The sequence below is a fragment of the Argopecten irradians genome, chromosome 7, assembly GCF_041381155.1.
Source record: "Argopecten irradians isolate NY chromosome 7, Ai_NY, whole genome shotgun sequence".
Taxonomy (NCBI): Eukaryota; Metazoa; Mollusca; class Bivalvia; order Pectinida; family Pectinidae; genus Argopecten; species Argopecten irradians.
Window position 1 is genome coordinate 41,913,243 of NC_091140.1, and position 21,848 is coordinate 41,935,090.

At 33.7% G+C, this 21,848-nt stretch overlaps 1 protein-coding gene across 1 annotated transcript; it reads left to right on the top strand.

Annotated features, from left to right (window-relative positions):
* Positions 1 to 1,451: 1,451 nt before the first annotated feature.
* On the top strand, positions 1,452 to 20,844 carry LOC138328482 (uncharacterized). Its single transcript, XM_069275302.1, has 16 exons — positions 1,452 to 1,627; positions 4,679 to 4,744; positions 5,821 to 5,876; positions 6,222 to 6,308; positions 7,043 to 7,113; positions 7,925 to 8,082; positions 9,466 to 9,507; positions 9,837 to 9,997; positions 10,516 to 10,574; positions 11,007 to 11,096; positions 11,653 to 11,715; positions 12,048 to 12,272; positions 12,937 to 13,110; positions 13,725 to 13,982; positions 14,922 to 15,047; positions 15,885 to 20,844. Exons 3-16 carry the CDS (start codon positions 5,831 to 5,833, stop codon positions 17,673 to 17,675), a joined length of 3,351 nt encoding a protein of 1,116 aa, XP_069131403.1. The 5' UTR covers positions 1,452 to 1,627; positions 4,679 to 4,744; positions 5,821 to 5,830; the 3' UTR covers positions 17,676 to 20,844.
* Positions 20,845 to 21,848: the final 1,004 nt, after the last annotated feature.

Genomic DNA, 21,848 nt, shown 5'->3' on the forward strand with positions numbered 1-21,848 from the left:
TTTTTTGTTCTGTTGTAAATTCGTCAGCATTCAATTTTCCAAACCGTGACATGTATTTTTAGCACACAGCGCAGATAGCAACAGTGACGTCATTTTCGTCAATATGACATTCGTAACAAAAAATCCGCCAAACCATAGTCCCGCCCCGGGACTATGTCTAAATAGTGACTGAGGGCTGAGCCAATGAAAACGCTGAAAAAAAGTCACGTCGTCCGCACATAGCTTGTTTGCCAGTGAACAGCGCAGATAGCGACAGTGACGTCATTTTCGTCAATATGACGTTCGTAATTAAAAGCGCGCCAAACTATAGTCCGGCGTGAAACCATAGTCCCGGGACTATGGCTAAATAGTGCCCGGTGGCTGAGCCAATGAAAACGCAAGAAAAAGTCACGTTATGTACTAATTAGTTTTAAAGTCCCATTATGTTTTCGTAATATATTCAATTAAAAAAAATACCAAATTTCGTCAAATGATAGAGTTGATATCCTTATGGTGATATTTCTTAATTAAAAAATCGTAGTTAATCAGGATTGTAGCAATGATAGGAGATTCCTTTGTTACGCTCTGTTGGTGCCACAGCTAGTCAACGCGCCGGTTAACATCACTTCGACTGGCAACTCTCAAATATGAATGAGGTTACATATAGAATCTTTGAACACTACGGCTTGACTGGTAAGGTCGTTTTCGTTTATACGGCTTGACTGGTTGGACCTCTAGTTGTTCGTTTGTGAATTAAAAGACAGATCTGGCGATTCAAATTATTTCAAACGAGCCTTGACAAAGCCCTCATAAAACTTGTATCAAAAACTGCAAGTCAATGATGATTTATACTTTAAATAATTACTTTAACAAACGGCCGAACCGGTTGTTCCGAATAAATGAAAGCGGCCAGCCTAGTTCCGACATTTTAACATTGATATTCATCATTTGAACAATAATTTGTGTTTAATCTTATATGTATAAGTCTAGTTAACACAAGAAAATAATGTAAAATAAGTTATTTTACATTTGGTGCATGCGTAATAAGTACTTCATTCCATATAGGATATAGTACCACGGAATTTTTTCGGGATGAACTTTTGCGACTCTACATATTATCGATCTCGTTTTACATTAACATTTTAAAAATTAAAGGCCGTTACGGAAAGCAAGGTAGTGGGTCTTTAACACTATTTCCAACTGCCGACTATTCTGCTAGTATTCACTTCTTATCATATTTCATATTGGCAGTTATGATTTTCACATATTTATTTGTTTGGGTTTCTTCTTCTTCTTCTTCTTTTTCTTTTCTTCTTCTTCTTCTTCATTTTAAAGATTTTTTATTTATTTGTATCAGATACATTGGGACTCTCTTCCAGAAAATTGTGTGTGTAAAGAACGACAACTCTCTGTATTGCCATTACAGAATACGAAACTAAAATGCTATCTCTACATCATGGTCTCGTCTAAACTCACGTTGAGATCTCGCTAACCTGGTTTTGAGAAATTTCTCCATGATGGCGCCAAATCAATGTACAATTTATACTTATTTATTCTGTATAATTAACAGAGAGGATCGTAATTGATGTTTCACTGTAATCAGTGCAAGATTATCTTTCATACAGTAATCCGTCCTGTTCAATAAGAGGTAAGATAACCATATAGATCGGTGTATGAATATGTAATGTTGTCGCTTCGCAAATCTAACGTCTCCACGAAATCGTAAGATTGTTGTTGAAAATATATTTATCCTTTTCGCTATTTATCATAAAATTGCAATGGTGCTTTGCATTCGGGACAGATCACATATGGTCAGATAACTGCCTTTTGAAATATTGGTCACTCATCGATTTTGTTTTTTGGAAGACCGCCAAGATCTACGCGTGTTTTTGCTTTCCTGCACAAAATCGGACGTTTAAGTGAGTAAACAATCACTGTAAACCAGTGATGAGTTGATGTATAAAAGATGGTATAAGGTCGCTGAATGGTGGTGTATGTATTATGATAGAAACGATTACCGACGTGACTGAAAACAAATTAAATCTGAAAAATAATTCCGATGATATATGCAAGGTGCCTAATGATAGCGATGCTCAACCAAAGGGCAGGTAACTCGTCTTGGTATCTCCGAAACGCTTGAAAACACGTACCCTAAATAATGGGTTTACTATCCGGAAGATTTATGTGTCCTAACTGTTCTTTACAAACGCAAAAGTGACACCAATCTGTTCATTCGGAATCCTTGTGGTTTAACCTCACTTTATATGTTAGAAATGGCAGAGGGGTAAGATACGGCGATTTATTGAAAAATTGAAATACTGTTACTTCCTTGAATTCAGCCGAGTCAAATGCCCTTACTGTTCTAGTTGTAATATTTAACCATTTCTGTATTTTTTAGTATATAATAATACATTTGACAATCCCGGGAAACATACGAAAATGTATATTTTTTTCGAGATGGGGTCAATGACAGTAGGCGCGCTTAATTCCAAAATGGCGGCCTTTCGAAGTGTCAAGAGCTCGTTCAAACACCAGGCACACATAATTTTCTATTTTCTCGACAGTTTTATATGGAAACCGTCCGTTTGAGTTTACAAATACATAAATCTAAGTTATTTTAACACTATTTTAACAAATTTAAACGTTTACCATAGCATTTTTTTAACCAGAGAAACCACTTTTGGAAGCAGTGCCAGAGCCAGAGCAGGGGTTAATGAAGTACATGTAAATGAAAAAGTGCTGGACGTAAACAAATAGTTATAAAGTAATTTCTTTTCAGAAAATTTGCAACAACAACAACCCTTTTGAAAGAGTGTATATGGGGGGAATGTAAAACAAGGGAAGGGGTTATAGTTGTCCATTTAGATTGTTGTTTTGTATATTTTTAGGCCTAATAAAAAAAAAACTGTGTTCCCATTAACTTGCAAAAAAAGAGGGTCGGTAGGAACGTAAAACAACACGAAGGTAAATGATTTTAGAAAGCAGGTGATTAGTTTTCCTGGTTATTTTATCTGTATGGATGTCCCTAAAACCACTATGTTTTATATACATGTACTTTGTGCAATTTATGCTTTTAATACCAACATTGCTTTTCTTTTGATTGATATGAAAGACAGCCAAGTATTACATACATTGTTGTTATAGCATTCAGCAATGAAATATCTTATAAAAAGTCTCCAAATGTATGATTCATGTAAACAGAAATGATTATGGATTATGGTTATGTTATGCCTGGTAGGAATCCATTTTCACAAGACCTATTTGAGAGCGACAGTGATGTCACACTCCCACCAAGCCCTTGCCCTGCAACTTCATCGGATGTTATAAACATAAGTTCCTCGCCGGCTGCTTTGGAGTAGAACATTGCAAAAAATGAAAGAATGATCTGCTTTTTAGTAGAACATTGCAGTTGGCATATATATATGCAAAAAGTAATAGCAAAATCCTATTTAACTTCCGAGGATGAGCGAGGTACATGTTTTTTTCAAATTTAACAAAAAAGCAGTTTTGGGAGGTTGGATTTTCGTTTTTTCAAAAATGTATAAAAAATTCGTTTTTCATCCAATTTTCAATCTGTTTGCTGTGTTGTGATCAGAAAGACAAGGCCAAACAATATTAGATACAGTTTGACTGCATAAAGTCATAAAAAAAATATGGTTGAGCATTGCTACTAATGACGCAAGAAAAGGCGGGATATTCAAAATGATTTTTATAACTCCTTGAAAAGCGAGTTAAAATGTTTAATGACTAAAAATCATTACTGATCATAATGAAGTACATAATAAAATCATAATATCCCACATGACCTGTTGGTAATAAAATCATAATATCCCACATGACCTGTTGGTATTAAAATTTTGTGCTTGAGATTGTTGATGAAATTTCTACAAAATTACTATCTACTTGAAGTTGAAATGAAAACTTTCTAAGGATGTTGCCTCAGTGATTTGATTTCTTGCTTGATTGAATACTAACTAGGCTGTTTTCGTTTCTCAAAGCAGTCATAGACCCGTCATCCTCAATACTCCAAGGGTTCCGATCACCTACGATCTCCACACCCCTGGACTATCTCATAGTAAAACTGAGTTTAGGGGAACAAATCTGAACCAATCTCAGGCCTGCAAAAATTTCTTTGAAGACTACAAGGAGAGCGACACCCAACTTCAAAGCCACACAGTCAGTTATGCAAAGTGTACAGTAATACAGCTCTATTGATACACATCAAATGACTTCATTACCTGTTGTCTCCAGTTTTACTATGATATTGTCCAGGGGTGTACATGTAGGGATTGTAAATGATTGGCACCCTTGAAGTATCGAGGATTTAGGCCTGTATGAAAATTTCCATGTCCGTTTGTATATATTTATGTGCTGAAATAAATGCTTTTATAAATGGTCCAACCATTGAGTCCCACCTTATAAACCAGTGTTTTTCCTGGGTATTTTGGGAAATTGCCACCTGGTGAAAATTGGGAATTTTTGTGCGATAAAAGTAGGAAATTGGGAAAAATTTTAACCGTGTTTATGGAAATATTGGAAAAGGTAGAAATAAACAATTATCCTTCTCTAAGAAGCAAGTATAAGAATGTATACTAAAATACAATGTTCAGACTTGGGATTTCCAGATTTTTTTGGTTTCGTCACACAAAATACGCTTCAACTCACATTAATTAACTTTTATATTTTTGTTTCTTTTCAGATATCGGTAGATAGCGATGCCATGTGATCTATCAGCAGAGAACTATTTGAAAAATACATAATACAGGTAAATCACTATATACTTACATTGTACACACAAATGTTATTTAATTATCATGAACTGCCATTGACTGAAAATAGAACTATTGCATTAAATAATAGACCAAGGGCCATCAACGTTATTTATATTGTGGTATAGCACTGGGTCTGTATTTAAGGTCAGTATGATTGACGTTTATCTTTATCATTTAGTAGATCTCTACACTGTATATTCACAGAAAAATATTTTCCCACAAGGATGTCTAAAATGTGCATGTGTGGAACTATTTGCATTTTGACTTTCAAAGCCCCATCTTGGTTTGTAATAGGGCTGTCACAGGTACTAAATTTTGTCCCCGGGTACCCAAATTTTAGTACCCGACCCGTTCCTGGGTACTCGACACAGATCTACTGCTTTTGTAACAAATTGGGTTACGTTATGTTTGCTGCTTGGGAAAATCAGTTGATCGATGGATATTCGATGAAATCATATGTGAGTTCAGTAAAGATAGCTTCAGCCGTTAATTGTCTACTTCATTTCTATTGGACATTCATAATTGCTAATGAGAAGGCATAAAGTGTCAGTGTAGCATATACCAGTCCGAGAGGAATTGTTTTTGCACAACCGGAAACCTTCCGATCATGTGACATAGTCTTCATTCGGACCGTCTCTAGTGTTATGGGATATGGCTATAGTATGACCTATTTAAGTGCACATGTGTGTCAAGCAGATTGTTCTCGGATCAATCATGAGAAATAAAAATTGGAACAATGTTGCATGTGAAAATGTTGTGAAAAGATAAGGTGTCATCCTTGGTGAGTGAAAACAAAACAAATGAGTTGGATTTTGTAATACTTTTAATATAAGTTCTAGACTTGTTTACGTACATCCAGACGAATTGTCCTATTTTGACGGGTACCTGGGTACACATTTTTTGACCCGGTTACATCCCCAACCCGACCCATAACCGTACTCGTAACAGCCCTAGTTTGTAATGTTACATCTTTTTATTAATCAGAATTACAAATGTTATTTTTGGAAGCAAAAGAATGAAAGAAACCCTTTAGGAAGTCCTTATTTTAATGACATAAAACTTATTTCAGGAGGACAGGAATGCCACCGAATAAAAGTAAACGTCCATTCCGGGACGAAAGTCCAGGTATGTGTTTGATATCTTAAAAGGTTGATATCCATTTGGATTTTGATAATTAGAAGAACTATTATTACATGTACTTTAGTAAGTGGTTAATGAAATAAAACTGCTCTAAGTAGTTATTAAATCCTAAACAGAATTTAATTATTATTAAACATTTATTTTTTGAACACCCAATTGAGATTGAAAGCCTTTTTAAAAAAAAAACTTTGAAAATGTCTGTTATGAGATCATAAAGTTATGGTCCCTTAAAATTATTTGAACCAAAGTCAAAGTGGTCTTTTTGAGAAAATTGTAACAAGAATATGTTGAAAGGATATGTTTTTTTTTTTTTTTTTGAACCAGATTTAGAACCAGATGGCGTTTCTAAAAAACCAAAGCCAGATAATGAAGAGGATGAGGAGGAGAAAGAGGTGCAGGATGGGGAAAAAAGCAAAGGTAAATATTTCATCTAGTCTGAAAAATGGGTCCCGGGAATCTGAAATATTGAAATTCTGATGATATTTATTATTAATTAGCATGTTGTAACTTCATATTTCTCAATAGAAATCATTTATGTTTGATAATCTTCTTCCATATTTAATTATTTCATATCTGCACATAAATTGTTGATCTTAATATCAATTAGGAAATTTGGTTACCAATGGGAAAACATATGCTATGGCAATTTTGAATTGGGAATGTGTCCTTTTAGTGGCCTCAAAATGCACTACAAAATGTTTTGAAACAACTTTATTTGAAACATATGATGAATTAATTTAACACAAATGGTGATAAAAAAAATGAAACCTGATTTAAGAATGAAGCAAGTTCACGCAATAAAGATTTTACCAAAATTTGAAAACAAGTGATACCTTTCTTTCTCCCAACCATACAGATTTTTCTGTGTTGTTTGGAGATAGTGATGTACTTCCTTCAAATAAAGTTTTTGTTCTGTAAAACATGAAATATTTTTTGTGATGAAACTTTCTAACCAATACATTAGTAATGAAATTGGAATAAGTACACAAAAAATATATCATGTTATGCAGTATGTGTTACACCAAGCCGACATTTGGATTCACACACTTTGCAAACAAAATTTCTTTCATAACCTGATGAAATTAAAAAAATAGTGACATCAATGCTTAATGAATGTATAAATTTAACAAGTTCTTTAATTTGTTTTCCAGCCAACTGCAGTAAAGCCGGAGGCAAAGTGTTACGTAGCCCAAGTGTTTCCTCCCACAACAAACCTGCTGAGGTGAGATCCAAATAGGAGTTATTGGCCTTTGTTTATTTTTGAATTGTCTATCCTTTTAAAAGGTGTGGTACATTTTGGCAGTACTAATTGCTATATCAAGCTGTGTATTTTACGAATTTAAAACTCTTGGTTACCTGTATGAGTAGAAAATAATCGTTCACACTTATTCTACCAGCACCTTTTGTTGTGAAAGGTAGAATTCTCATGAATCTACTCTTCAGGTTATGCTTATCTTATTTCAATGCAAGAAATTAGTAATATACAAAACCAAATGAAATAGCTTTCCATGGGTACCTCTTTGGAGTACTTTGTTCAGGTATGAATGTTATTGTGTTTATACTTCTAGAATTGAATATGGAATTTGATAATGTCGTTATCAGCAGTTGAATTTTCTATGAATTTTGATGATGTCTTTCCCTGCTATTGAATTTCTATGAATTTTAAGGATGTCTTTCCATGAGATTGAATTTACTATGAATTTTGATGATGTCTTTCCCTGCTATTGAATTTTCTATGAATTTTGATGATTCTGAACTATGAATTTTATATTTTATGATGATGTCTTTCCCTGAGATTGAATTTACTATGAATTTTGATGATGTCTTTCCCTGCTATTGAATTTACTATGAATTTTAAGGATGTCTTTCCCTGAGATTGAATTTACTATGAGTTTTGATGATGTCTTTCCCTGAGATTGAATTTACTAAGAATTTAGATGATGTCTTTCCCTGTGATTGAATTTAAGATGAATTAAGGATGTTCTTCCCAGCGATTGAATGATAATTAAGAAAGATCCAATGTGTCATTACAGTTGTTCAGAAAAGACTTGATTAGTGCTATGAAGCTGGCTGACTCGGAGCCTCTGAACGCAGAAAGCTACCACCTCATCTCTGACCAGTGGAAACAGGACTGGGAGAAGGGTGTCCAGGTACCGGTCAACTCGGAGGCCATCCCCACGGCCGAAATCAGGTAATAGCAGGAAGATGGACCATCAGGATCAGATTCACAGGGCATTCACTGAAAGTTTTGGACTAACAAAAATCAGATAAGACTCTTGGGATTGAAGCACATGTCTTTTTGTTATTATCTCTTAAGATTTCTTATAAAAAAAATGATGATTTGATGTTTCACTTGCTTAAAGTCCAGAGTCAACTGGATGCTTTTCAATAGTAGCATGAATCAACCATGCTTATGTTTTAGCACATTTCACAGAAGATATTTGGTACTAAAATATGGTTGCAAATGGTTGTATTTTCTATAAGTTGTTAGTAAGAATTTTGAGTTTTAAATTGTGCCAAATAGATATATTTACAGTATGTACAGGGATCAATCTAGGTTTTGGGGGAAACTACCTTTTTTCAAAATAGGGGGAAAGTTTGGCGAAATATAAGGGAATTTGACTTTTCTTATTTTGGTCCAAAATTATATTCATTTTGACGAAAAAGTACTGTAAAACAACTAATTTTATTTTTAGATTTAGTTAAGCAAGATTTTAAGCTCAATAATTAATTTTATTTTTAGATTTAGTTAAGCAAGATTTTAAGCTCAATAATGAAAATTCTGAGTTTATCATTAAATATGCAGTAGCTGTACGATAAATATAACGAAATTTGCAAACAAAAATCTAAAAGAATTAATGAAAAATAAGTGACAGGGGAAATTGTGTTACAAAAACGGTCATTTTTAGCTTCATATGGGGAATTTTTAAATCTTCAGGGTAATTTTAGGCAAGAGAGGAATTCATTCCTTGAGGGGAAATTTACCCATAAACGGTAATAAATCAGAGCTAGATTGATCTCTGATGTAATATATGGGTAGTAAAAGAAATACAAAATAACAGAATATATTTCAAATTTGAATGTATTTCCTGTCCTTGGTGTAAGGGAGATAACTGTTGAATAAACATCAAGAAAACACAATTTCTGTGATGTCTTACCCAAGTAACCTGCATCATCAATTAGTACAAGATAAATTGAGGAAATAATTCAAATAAATGAACTTGAGGTATATGTATAAGGGTGCAGGATTCATAATAAATTTAATCACTGCCATTGCCAGGGATCAAACTCGGGACCTCGGGATTATTAGTCTCAACTGATCAAGCTAAAGAGTTGTCCTCTCTAGCCGAGCAATATATTGCGACTAGAATTGACCTTGGTTACATACATTTCAATCTAATTACTGTCTTTTCCAATTGACCTAAATACCACCGCACATAATAAAACTATTTTAGGAAAGGATTGACAGTTTGTAGGAGTTTAAAAAAAACTTGACTGATAGATATTAATATTTATTTTTGCCATTGTTTGTACTGTAAAGAAAATCACTTAAACTTGATTTTGTCAATTTCAGTGAGAAAAAACCATGGACAAAGACTGGTGGTGACTTTAAAATGTAAGTCTTTATTTATTAACAAAGTTCAGCAATTTGATATTATTTCCATGCATTCACCAGGTCAGTTGTATCAAAGTTTTTACAAAACAAAAGCAAATAAATTAATACACATATAGAATAGACTGAATATAGCTTATCGCATGTATTTTATCTTTGGGCCATAGAAAAGTATTGTAATTCAACTTTCTTTTGTGGCTATTAAATTCATGATTTCTGTTACAAATAAAGTTTGTGCCGATTCAAAACAAATATTGAAATATCTTGAAATTGAAAGAGGATAGATTGTATAATTTTCATGTTTGGTATACATAATGATTGTTTATTTGAAGACCTAGGAAGTTCCTACATGCCATGAAGGATGAGAACTTCCAGCAGAGTATCCATGAGTTTACTGGCATGCAGCAACTCTCTGAATCTGTCGTCCGCTACGACTTGGACAACCTAGATGTCTGTTGGCTTCAGAAGGCAAACGAAGAGAGGGAAGAAAATGGTAGGATTGATTCAGAATTTCAGAAATGAAGGTCAACTCATGTAAAGAGATAAGATATTCACTATTTATAAAATGGATTGGTGTGTCACCTGTGATGAAAAGCTTTTTTTTTTTTCTGTGTCAATATTTTACTTTAACATTTCTGGTTTAGTCTATTTGTCAAAAACTTTATCACTAAGTCTGGATTATAATTAATATATTTAAATAACACTTAAAAACAGGATTCAGACATTGTAAAACTAAAAAATGAACCACAGACAATTTTCACTACCCCAATGCTTCAGATAGATGGAGTAATTAGCCAATCTCAAATTAAACAATAATAAGAATGAAGCAAAACTAGTTTAGATGAAGTAGATAATCATTTTAAAATTTTGTTTTCATATTTGGATAATTAATTATGATTAGAAATAAAACCTTATTTATAATCTGATTGACATTCAAATATATTTTTGTCTTGCCTTCCTAGAGTTAATTCCCTTTGTACATAAAAAAAAATCTCATTGTATATATTTCAGCTGAAGTGCTTATACATGAATGGACAATGGAAAGGGTCATTGAAGCCTTAGAAAATCAGGTCTGTTTATTGTTTACTTTTATGGCAGATCGGAAATTTGAATCTCTCAGCTTGACTAAACAATATTATGAAGTCAGAGCATAATTTTGTTGCCTCGCAATGAGAGTTTAGAAAAGAGTCCTGTGATTGTTAAACAACTCATGTTATTTTCATTTAGGGTTTTAGTTTGTGTATTAAATTTTGTTGCTCTGGGTGAAATTTAAAGCATTGGCAAAGTGAAATCAGTGAAACATGTGTAATATAAATATGATTGTGCAAAGCTAAATTGAAGGGGGAAAAAAGTTCAGTGGCCAATTTGCAAAAATATCAAAAGATATGTGTTAATTTATTTGCAATTAAATTTTAAAATTCAATTAACTACAAAAATACTTGCCAGCTACATTCCTTATTAAGGCTGAAGAAGATTTCAATTCTAAAATATGATTGTTTCAGTGCTATGAAAAGATGCAGAACAAGAAAAAAACTGAGGAAGGACTCGGTATCGAGTACGATGAGGACGTCGTGTGTGAAGTGTGTCGCTCAGTAAGTTTGAATGATGTGTCTAATAAATACAGACATATATTCTGACTTTGACCGTTGATTTTCATTGCTACTTTCCATTCACATTTCAAAACAAAGTTTGCCCCATAGTAAGAAATATAGTCGATTTTGGAATATCTATGGATCACTTGAACCTTCTGTGAGGGCAAATACTGAGTAATTGTTATACTGAATGAGTGTAAATTTGTTGGAATTTATTTTTGCGAATAAACTTTTGTAGCCTTTGAAAGCGTTATTCATAAGACAGGCTATAATATGTAAAACCATCATTTTGATAACTTTCACAAAGCATTAAATTCGTGAATGAAATGGATCTGTGAATTGAGCGAAATTGAAACTGTACAGAGCTCAAACAGATTTATCGATCTTTTTGTTATACGTTGAATGACAGTGGAAAAATGTCATGAAAAAAAATGTATGCTGTCTTTAAACTATCATACAACTTTATTTTGATCTGAAATATCGGATCTCTTATGACTCTTTTCGCATCAGTTTTACCCTTGTTATTGACTTATTGTGATATAATTTACTGTTACAGCCGGACAGCGAGGACAATAATGAGATGGTTTTCTGTGATGGCTGTGATATATGTGTTCACCAGGTAAGAATAGCATGGATAGCATGATATCTGGTAGTGTCTTCAGAACACACATGTAAAGCTATAAAGTCTATATTCTAAATGAGGTAGCCACATACTTCTGTATAAAGTGGCTACCAAAACAAAATGCCAAAATCACCAACCTTTTGTCAGTATTCAGCAACTTCCCCATGCAGATTTCAAACTCACAAACTAGAAGTGGAAGGCTGGTGGTAATATGAGATGCCGCTGCCTTAACCACTTTGCCACCGCAACCCCAACATATATAAGTGAGAACAGAAAAAATCACACTTTTGATTAGTCACTATAAATGTTATATTATATGTATATTTTAGGCATGCTACGGCATTCAGAAAATTCCTGAGGGAAGCTGGCTGTGTCGAGTGTGTGCTTTAGGTATCAAACCGCGCTGCATACTCTGTCCCAAGATCGGCGGCGCTATGAAGAGCACACGGAGTGGAACCAAATGGGCCCATGTTAGTTGTTCGTTGTGGATTCCCGAAGTAACGATTGGCTGTGTAGAGAAGATGGAACCTATCACCAAGATCTCACAAATACCTGTAAGTAAATATCCCACATATACCTCTAAGTAAATTCCCCACATATACCTCTAAGTAAATTCCCCACATATACCTCTAAGTAAATTTCCCACATATACCTCTAAGTAAATTTCCCACATATACCTCTAAGTAAATTTCCCACATATACCTCTAAGTAAATTTCCCACATATACCTCTAAGTAAATTTCCCACATATACCTGTAAGTAAATTTCCCAAAAATATGTGTAGGTATATTTCCCACATACCTGTAGTAAATTTTCCACATATATCTGTAAGTAAATTTCACCCATATCTTTAAGTAAATTTTCCACATATATATATTTAAGTTAATTTCCTTGTAAACATATAAGTTGACTTCCTTTTGAATAAAGTAAATTTCCTCACTAATAATTGAAGATAGAAAATAAATTACAACAAAGTCTGTTTTAAAGTACAGTAAGATGTATATAAAAGTCATTCCTTTGGATACCTGAAAGTATTTTCTCACAAAAATTTGTAAGCTAATGTATCAAAAATAGCTTTAGTTGCAGCCCAACATATTTCTGAATATCCATATTTTTTGTACAAAAGCAAAGATGTTTTTCAATTAAAATTTGTCGTATGTTGAGAAAAAGATTTTTAGAATTGTGTAATTCTCATTGAAACTTATATGTTTGATTTCAGGCCAGTCGGTGGGCGCTGATATGTTGTCTATGTAAGGAGCGGACCGGGGCATGTATTCAGTGTTCTGTTAAAGCTTGTAAAACAGCGTTCCATGTCACGTGTGCTTTTCAGTACAAACTGGAGATGAGGACTATTCTGACAGAAAATGAAAGTGATGAAGGCATCAAACTGAAGGTACCCGGGATTTATCTTGGGAAATTTGTAATAGTTTCTCAGGGAAATTGGTTGAAATATTGATTCCCACGTTTGCTAAAAGCTTACTTTAAAATGGGCTTGGCGAACATGATTTATTGTAAATTTTGTTTTTATGCTCCCCGCAACGAAGTTAAGGGGCTGTATACTAGAATCAGGTTGTCCGTCTGTCTGTCCATCTGTCTAAACACAACTTGTTCAGCAAACTCTTCCTAAACTATTTGACAGATTTTGATGAAATTTGGTACACAGAACCCTGACATAAAAAAAATGTATAGGGTTCTGCAATGTCCCCTAGAAATGGAGTTATTACTAAATTTGTTCAGCGGAGGGTATTAGTCGTGTAAAATGGTGACAGTTCTAGTTTTCATTGCTTTGTACTGTTTGCAATGAGTTTTAGTGTATTTTGCTAGATATCTATTTTGTGGAATGTGTGATAATTCCTCTGGGAAACTAGTTGAAATATTGGTTCCAGCTTTGCTAAAAACTTAGTTTAATGACAAGTATTGCTTTATTGAACATGATTTTGTAAATCTTGCTTTTGAATTTGAGAATTGTTTTATGAAGTATAACTATTCTATCAATTTACTTTGAAGGGATATTGTCCCAGACATAGCAAGAACAGAGAGCATGGAAGCGCCGACTCCGACACGGATTCTCCCAGGAAGAGCCTTTCTGGGTCCCCACGTAAGGAACTCACCGATGAAGAAATCGCCAGGATGAGGGCTGAAAAGTTGAAACAACTGGAGGAGGAGTTCTACAAGGAGATTGACACCGACGAGATATCTGGTGCTCTACAGGTGGAGCCAGGCACCATAGAACTCATAGCAGCTTACTGGAAGCTAAAACGCAAGGTAAGACAGGTCAGACCTTGGGTAAAGAAACTAAAAAGCAAGGTAAGGTGGGTTAAAAAAAAAAAAAAAAAAATTATAAAAAAAGAGGTAAGATGAAGTGTTCTTACACAGGCCAGAGGTAGAGAATACAGTCAGACCTGTCGATAAGGACCAATCAAGGGGCCAAGAAAAAATGGTCAAGTGTTCTTTATACACAGGTAAAATTGTGTAAAAACTGAGAAAGTGATCTTATCAAGCAGGTGCTCTTTATACAATGATGGTTGCTATTCAAATTTGACTGTAACTGGAAACTTAACTGAAGGGTTTAGGCCGATAGATGGGTAACATGAAACTCAAATGAAACTTAATTTGAATAAAAGTGAGGGTAATTGGAGAAAGTTTAAACCTGTGGGCTGGTAACTAGGAACTCAAAGTATGCCAAGAAGATTGCTTGAAACTCAAATGCAAAGTGAGTCAAGTTAACCTCGTTATTTAATGACCATGAAGTTTCTGGAAGCTCAAACAAAGCAGAAAATTATTTAAACTACACTTAAAGCAAATTAAGGGTTTCTCATTTTCAGATTTATGGAAAATTGTATAAAGTTTGTGTTAATATTTGGTAAGTTTCTTGAAAACTCAGACATTTGTAAAAGTGATTCCAACTCTCCAACCCAAGATTTGATGGAGTTCTATTAACTCATCAACGAAAGGGATGCAAACCCAAGATTTGGCTACAAGTTAGATACAATGATCAACAAAATCAAATACAAAAGTCAATAGACCCAAATACAATGATTATACATTGATCAACACTGTCAAATATAATGATGATTCGATGTCAAATATAATCATTTAAAAAAAAATTCTGCAATCTCTGAAGAATACTGTACATTTAAGAAAAAAAAATGCAGCTTTACTTGTGTCTTATTGCAAAGTTTCACAAACATGATGTTATTTCAGACCATGTTTGATTCGCCCTTACTGATGCCGAAGACGGAGGAGGAAGATCTGCTGGAGAAACAGCAGGAGGACAGCCTCATCGCACGCATGAAGATGTTTGTACAGCTACGACAGGACCTAGAGAGGGTAGGTTTAATGAGATTGGTTTTGGTTGTTTTTAATTTGCGTTCTTATTTACGTTTTAGGTGCAGCCAGGGTCATTTAAGGGTGTATCAGGTTTAGGAGGTGATGGAAAGCTGTAGTACTTGGAGAAAAAACATCAACCTACCTGGAAACTGCCCTATGTTTGATTTTAACTTTAATCACATGGACAGAAGACTAGTAATAATACATATTAGAATATCTTTATCATTTGGTCCTGAAATATGGAGTTAGAATATCTTAACAACTTTGTCCAAAAATTATGATAATTCAACAAAGCTGACATTGAAATACAACAGTAAGTGGTCTTAGAAGATTCTGATTTACAGAGGGGCAATGAAATTATATTAATCAATTGTATATCTCCCTTTAGATAAAGTAGGCATTCAAGGAGATTAATGCTCATCTTGGTTCAAATAAATATTGGTTACTTCTATAAATCAACTAATTTTAGTGGTAACTTATTTTACAATTTTTCTTAAGAATTTAATTTCATAATTTAGAAACTTAGAATTTGCTATTTCAAAGTGTCCTTGCAATTTTGAAATTAAACTGCGACACAATTAAGTTGGGTTACTGTTGTTTAAGATCCTTTTCTTGTTAAGTGTTCAAATTGTAAATTCAGTATTTAAATATGGAGTATTTCTGAAAGAGAATTTGTTTGTAGCAGATAAGAGAAATTGGCCATAGACCTCTTGTTTCATTTAAGTCACATTTTCATTGTTTTTAATCTTTGCCTTACAAACAGATTGCATTGCTTTGATATGTAATTGATTTCATAGTTAATAGTGTGTACGTTCTAATATGTTTTCTGTATTATAGGTACGGAACCTTTGTTACATGGTCGGTAAACGAGAAAAGATGAAGAAACAGTTCTACAAGATGCGAGAGAATGTGTTCATGGGTCAAGTGAAGGTGTTGACGGACAGCAAATTGTCGTTGACGGAGCGTGAAGTGAAACGAATCGCTAAGAAATACCACCACCACAGTATATATGACTGGAAGACTGTGGAGAAGTATGGTTTCAATCCAACTCCTGATCTGGATGATGATAAAGAAGGAGAGGATCCATTTTTGGTGTTAGATATTCCCGAGGATGTCGGTCCAAGTTCAACGGCTCTGGGGTCTCCATGTGAGGAAAGCACAAAGACAGACATAGAATCTGAATCTGAAAGTAAGCCTGTGCTCCAAAAAGCAAGGAGGAGCTTATCATTAAGGAAAGGGTTTTCACGTAGGAAGGCAAAACATGCAAAACAAAAGTTAATGAAAGCAGCAATGACTGTTGCTGATGACACTGAGGAGGATATTGACGTAGTTTCCGATACTGTGCCGGATCAGAGTCCTCTCGATAGTGTTGACATTGGATCAGAACCTGAACAAGTTGAAGAGGTATCGCATCGGCTCACACGTCCTAGCCGGCATAGTCGAAAACATGACATCAAAACAGAGGTGGAAGAAATAACCGATGTTAATGCTTATCAAGAGGGTGAACATCCAGACAAACGAACTAGATCTAGTTTTCACGCTCTTTCCGAGGAGACGACTAAATCTAAGTTAAGAACGCCTGTTAAGGAAGAAAGGGATTCAAATTCTAGTACTTTGAATTCAAATTTTGAAGAAGATGTAAAAAGTGTAGAGAGCAAATGTCTTGGAGAGGAAGACATAGTGGATAGTTGTACATTTGTTGGCTCACGAGAGCTTCGTAGTGCTTCAGTCAAGTCCGAGGCAATACCAAATACGGATGAACCTCCGAGGCCCAGGCCAAATGGAAAGGTGTCTGATCGTGTGAAATCTGAACTTAACCAGTATATGAGTATTAACAAACTTGTTGTTCCTGACAAAATCAAGATGAAAGTGCAAAGAGGACTTTTAAGAGCTTCCTCGAAGACCAGATTAAAACATTTAAATGGTTTACTAGATAATAAACAAACACGCATTGACAAATTTTTCAGAAATGGCAAAATGAGTGACGGTGTAGATTCGGCATTAATCGAGGAATCTACCACAGTAAATGGACGAGTGTCCCGCGTTCTGAACGAGATATCTCCTTCAAAGACTCGTCAGTCTGGGAACAGCTGGTTCGATTCACCAGTTATTTCTCCCAAAGCTTACAGATCTCCACCTGTGTCACCGAGGAACAGTCTTGGTGGATATAGAATTCCCAAGAAAACCAGTTTGGGTGATGGACAGATACGGGCAGGGGAAGATAACTCTCTGACAGGGTTGATTAATAGTTCCCCAAGGCCTGAAACAAGGAGTTCGCGTCGACGAATAGATGGTGTCGATTCCAATAGCAGAGATAGTTTCAGTCGTCGAAGCAGTAGGGAGAATTCCCCTGACAGTACACTTAGTTTTCAGAGTCGAGGCAGTAACTTTCGGAGTCTAGCTAGGCTAGGGGACAGTGATCGTGTTCTAACCAGAGCAAGTTCTCCAGCATCATCGTACAAGAGCCTCGACCATAACACTGACTTTATCGACGTGGAGAACTTGTTCCATGAGGCAGACGTTGCTCCCAAACGCGTAACCCGTAGTCAGATTAGTGATAGTGAATGTTCCCGCGACTCAACAGACTCACGGCGATCTCTGTCCCATGTCCGCAGTCTCATGTCTTGACCAGTGACTCTGTGTTATATCATCTTAAACTAGAAAGCTCAATATTTTAGTTTTATGATGATTTTTACTTAATGTAGGTAGGGAATGCAATATAATCATGGGTTTTATTATTTCATAATTATATAAATATTTGGTGTTAAAAGCAGTAATTTTTTATTCAAAAACACAATACATTTGGCCGCATGTTTGATAAAGATTTAAGTCTATAAAATTTCAACTGAATATAACTGTATACAAATACTATTATTAAGTAACTTTGAGTAGTTGACAAATCTATTATATAATGAGATATTGAAAGAAAAAATCATTATAAAAAGTTTGGAAAAGTACATGTAAACAATTTTTGATCATTTATAGATGTAATGTCTAGCTACTACTAAGTTAAAGAAATTTTCTAAATTAGAATTAAAATGCCAAAATACATTTTTTCTATGAAAAATATATTATATGCATACAGTAGTTTTTGCTGAACTGTAATTTTAATCTTGGTTAGAAACATGACATGTTACTTTTCATAAGCAAATGTCTGAATATTTCTGAATTTATCTTTTAAATGTAAGCTATTGTACAATAGTTATGATAGTCAGAAACTAGAAATTTCTATGCATAATCAGTCATTACCGGTAGTAAAGGCAAACCCAAAAGTTTTTAACAACAGAGAAATATTTTAATAAAAGTTTTCCTGATTTGATTTTAATAAGGATGATGGGTTAATTTTTTTCAGTAATTACATATGCATGTGTATGTCTGAAACCACTTGTCTAAAGTTTGAAAATACCTTTATAGATATCTCATGATTTGTCATTACCGTTATTAATTATACAAATACAGGCGATCCTTATATTACTTTGCTAATGTACACTTTAATTAAAAATCAATTCACTTTAACTACCTATATAGAGATCGATAAGCCTTGTCAAAACTAATGATCCCAATTATTACGTCTTCGCCTCCATAAAAAAAAAGTTACATGTTACATTTGTATAAAAAAAAATTAATTGTTCACCACTGGTTAATGCCTTTAGTAAACTATAAATTTGGCTATAATTCTAAATCATTCTAATTTGAAATAGATATACGGTCTAGCTCATTAATATAACATACTGCAAACTAACTTTTTTTGCATGCATTCAATATACTTTCGCAAATTTCGTGATTCAAATAAATTCATGTTCAGTTTATCTCAGCAAATTAACATATACATTGATTCTAATAGGAATTTCCAGGCAATTTTTTCAATCCACAAATATTATTCTTCGCAAACATGTAACGATGTTTGGAAATAGAAATTGCGAAATTCAGTAGCTAGAAATACCTGAAACAAAAAATGGTTTACTGTAAATATATTTTTCATGAATACCATGGTGCATTTTGAATGAAAATGGCATTTAAATCGGCAGTTGTGATTATTTTCTTCAAAACCAGTAAGGTTACTGTTTTGTTCAGAATTCAAATAATGTTGTCTTTTATTTGGAATATGAACTATATGTACTTGATATCAATTGGATGTAAGGAGCAATGCTTGTAGTTTCATCTTTAGTTTTGACATTATAAGAGAGTTTATAAGTTTTGTCCGTATACTGTATGTGCTTATTTAATTATGATCATGAAAAAATATGTAACACATCTTTACATTACTATTGTATGAAACCAAGATATCTTTTTTGTGGTTCCAAAGCAAAACTCAAAATTTATTTTGGATAAAATACTATTTGTTATACTTAGCATGACATATTTTAACTCATTTACCCCTGAAATTTCATAATGGACTGGTCTAGTCTTTGATTTAGAAGAGCCTAAATATCTCTTCAGGGGTGATTGAGTTGATTAAGATTAATTACCTAACAAAAATCATGAAACACCAACTGCAAACCTGACTTCAGATATTAACAAAGCAAAATGCTGCAAATTCTTGAGAATTTTTTAAATACAAATAAATTGTCAGAATATAAGATACTTCATTTACAAAAGTATAGGATTTTGCTGTGTTTAAATTAAAATATGTATTAAAAAGAATTCTTAGACTAGTACCGCATATACTGTTATCACATTATTCTTACTGAAATGGTAGATTTTTTAAAATCATTTCTTTTTCCTGTTATCATGGGAATGTGACCAACATAACATTATACCTGGAAATATCTGTATTTGATATGTATATAACTATAATGCATGCAAGAATTTTTAAAACATCAAGTCAGTACATTGTATTGATGTACATGAACATTTATCTACTTTACATGATGTGTTAAAATATTCGATTTCATATTTTTGTCAACTATTTACTGTCCTCATCATCAACTCATTCCCCCCTAAAATACTTTTGGACTCCTCCATGTCATAGATTGGAACAGTCTATTATGAAATTTCAGGGGTGAATGAGATCAATTCACATTTCACAGATAATTCATGACACAGTACTAGAGTATGTACGTACCGCAGGCAGCTTGGCATATGTAGTTATAGGTGTAATACTCAAACTTGTTTCTAGTCCCGAGAAATTTTGTGAATGAGTGAAGTTTGCTGCAGATTTGAGAACCTTATAGAAGAAGAATGTTATTTTGGCGAGAACTTATGGAATTGATTATATTTATACAATCTATTGTAAATTATTTCTTTTGAAGTAGGTGTTACACATTAATTGACTTAAAATTGTTGGAAATATAGATATACAAATGTACATGTATGCTGAAAAATATTTTTTTAAATTACATATTGGGAAAATATGAACAGTACATTTAGATATTAATTTACCTAAATATTCGAAAATTATGCATATATAGTGGAAATATTTAGATCTTTTAAACTATGTTAAATGTATCTCATGATATATATATCTGTGTTAAAATTCAATATTGGATGCAATTAATGAAGTTCATCAATGAACAGGTTCTCATTAACCAAAAAAAAAAGGAATTTATTTGGGTCTTATCCTTCAAAATAACAAGGAAATACAAACAAGCCTTTTCAATGATAAGTAAGAGTATTTCTAGAATTTGAAAATGAGTCTTGTTGGGTTTGGTTCCCGAGTTTGTACTATTGACAGTGTATATACTATAAAAAACAGCAGTGAATGCAATGTACTGTATATATAATTATAGATTATATCAAAAAAATATCTTTTTATGAAAAGAAAATCTATAAAAAAATAAAAGCTGTGCCAACATGATTTGGTATTTTGTTTTTTATCCAAACAAAGATGAATTTAACACTTTATCTATATTTGTTCTGTGATACCAGGTGTAGTGTGATCGACTCTGTCTTCAACATCATTTAGCATTTATTGATTAGAATCTTTTTGTCCAAGACTTCATCAGTGGACCAGACTACAGAAACTCTCTTCAACATTTACGGTAATCAATTTATAAGCATCAATAAATCAGAGTCCAACAACAAGTTGTCTATAGCTATGAGTGTTTCAACACTTAATCAATAGATACAGTCTGACAAACCTGTCTATAAAGTTTGGTTTGTTTTGTTTTACGGTCAGTACCTGGCAACTGCCCCACATAGGATTCGAACCCGCATCCCAGAGGTGGAGGGCTTGTGGTAATATGTCGGGACATCTTAACCACTCGGCCATAAAGACCACCCAATGGACCAAGAAAGTATTTATACACATGGCGTATTGTGTTGAAATTGAGATATTGGTCTTATTAAGCTGGTGGTCTTTCTATAGAGGTAGTTATTAGAGCAGGTTTGACTTTAGCTGCTAATATTATAACAGATTCATCAAGTTATAGTTTTACATATCACAGGCTGTCATGTGAAGGATTCTTGCAAAGGCTACAAAGATGATTCTCGGGAATAAGTTGCAAACCATAAATCGTGACATTTTTTTCACAAATTTAAAACTATGTATACCTTAGTGTCTTCAGTTCTGTTTTGTCTATCAATTACTAACAACTACAAAAATCTTGTCTCCACTCACTTGATCAAAAAATGCTAGAGGCAATTAATTTATCCAACATATACTTTCAGCAACAGGTGACTGGTTTTATCAATATACTAGTGTCTACAGACGTATCAATCTCTACATCAATATACAAGTGTCTACAAACGTGTGTCCATCTTTACATCAATATACTAGTGTCTACAGTGTGTCCATCTCTACATCAATATACTAGAGTCTACAGACGTGTGTCCATCTCTACATCAATATACTAGTGTCTA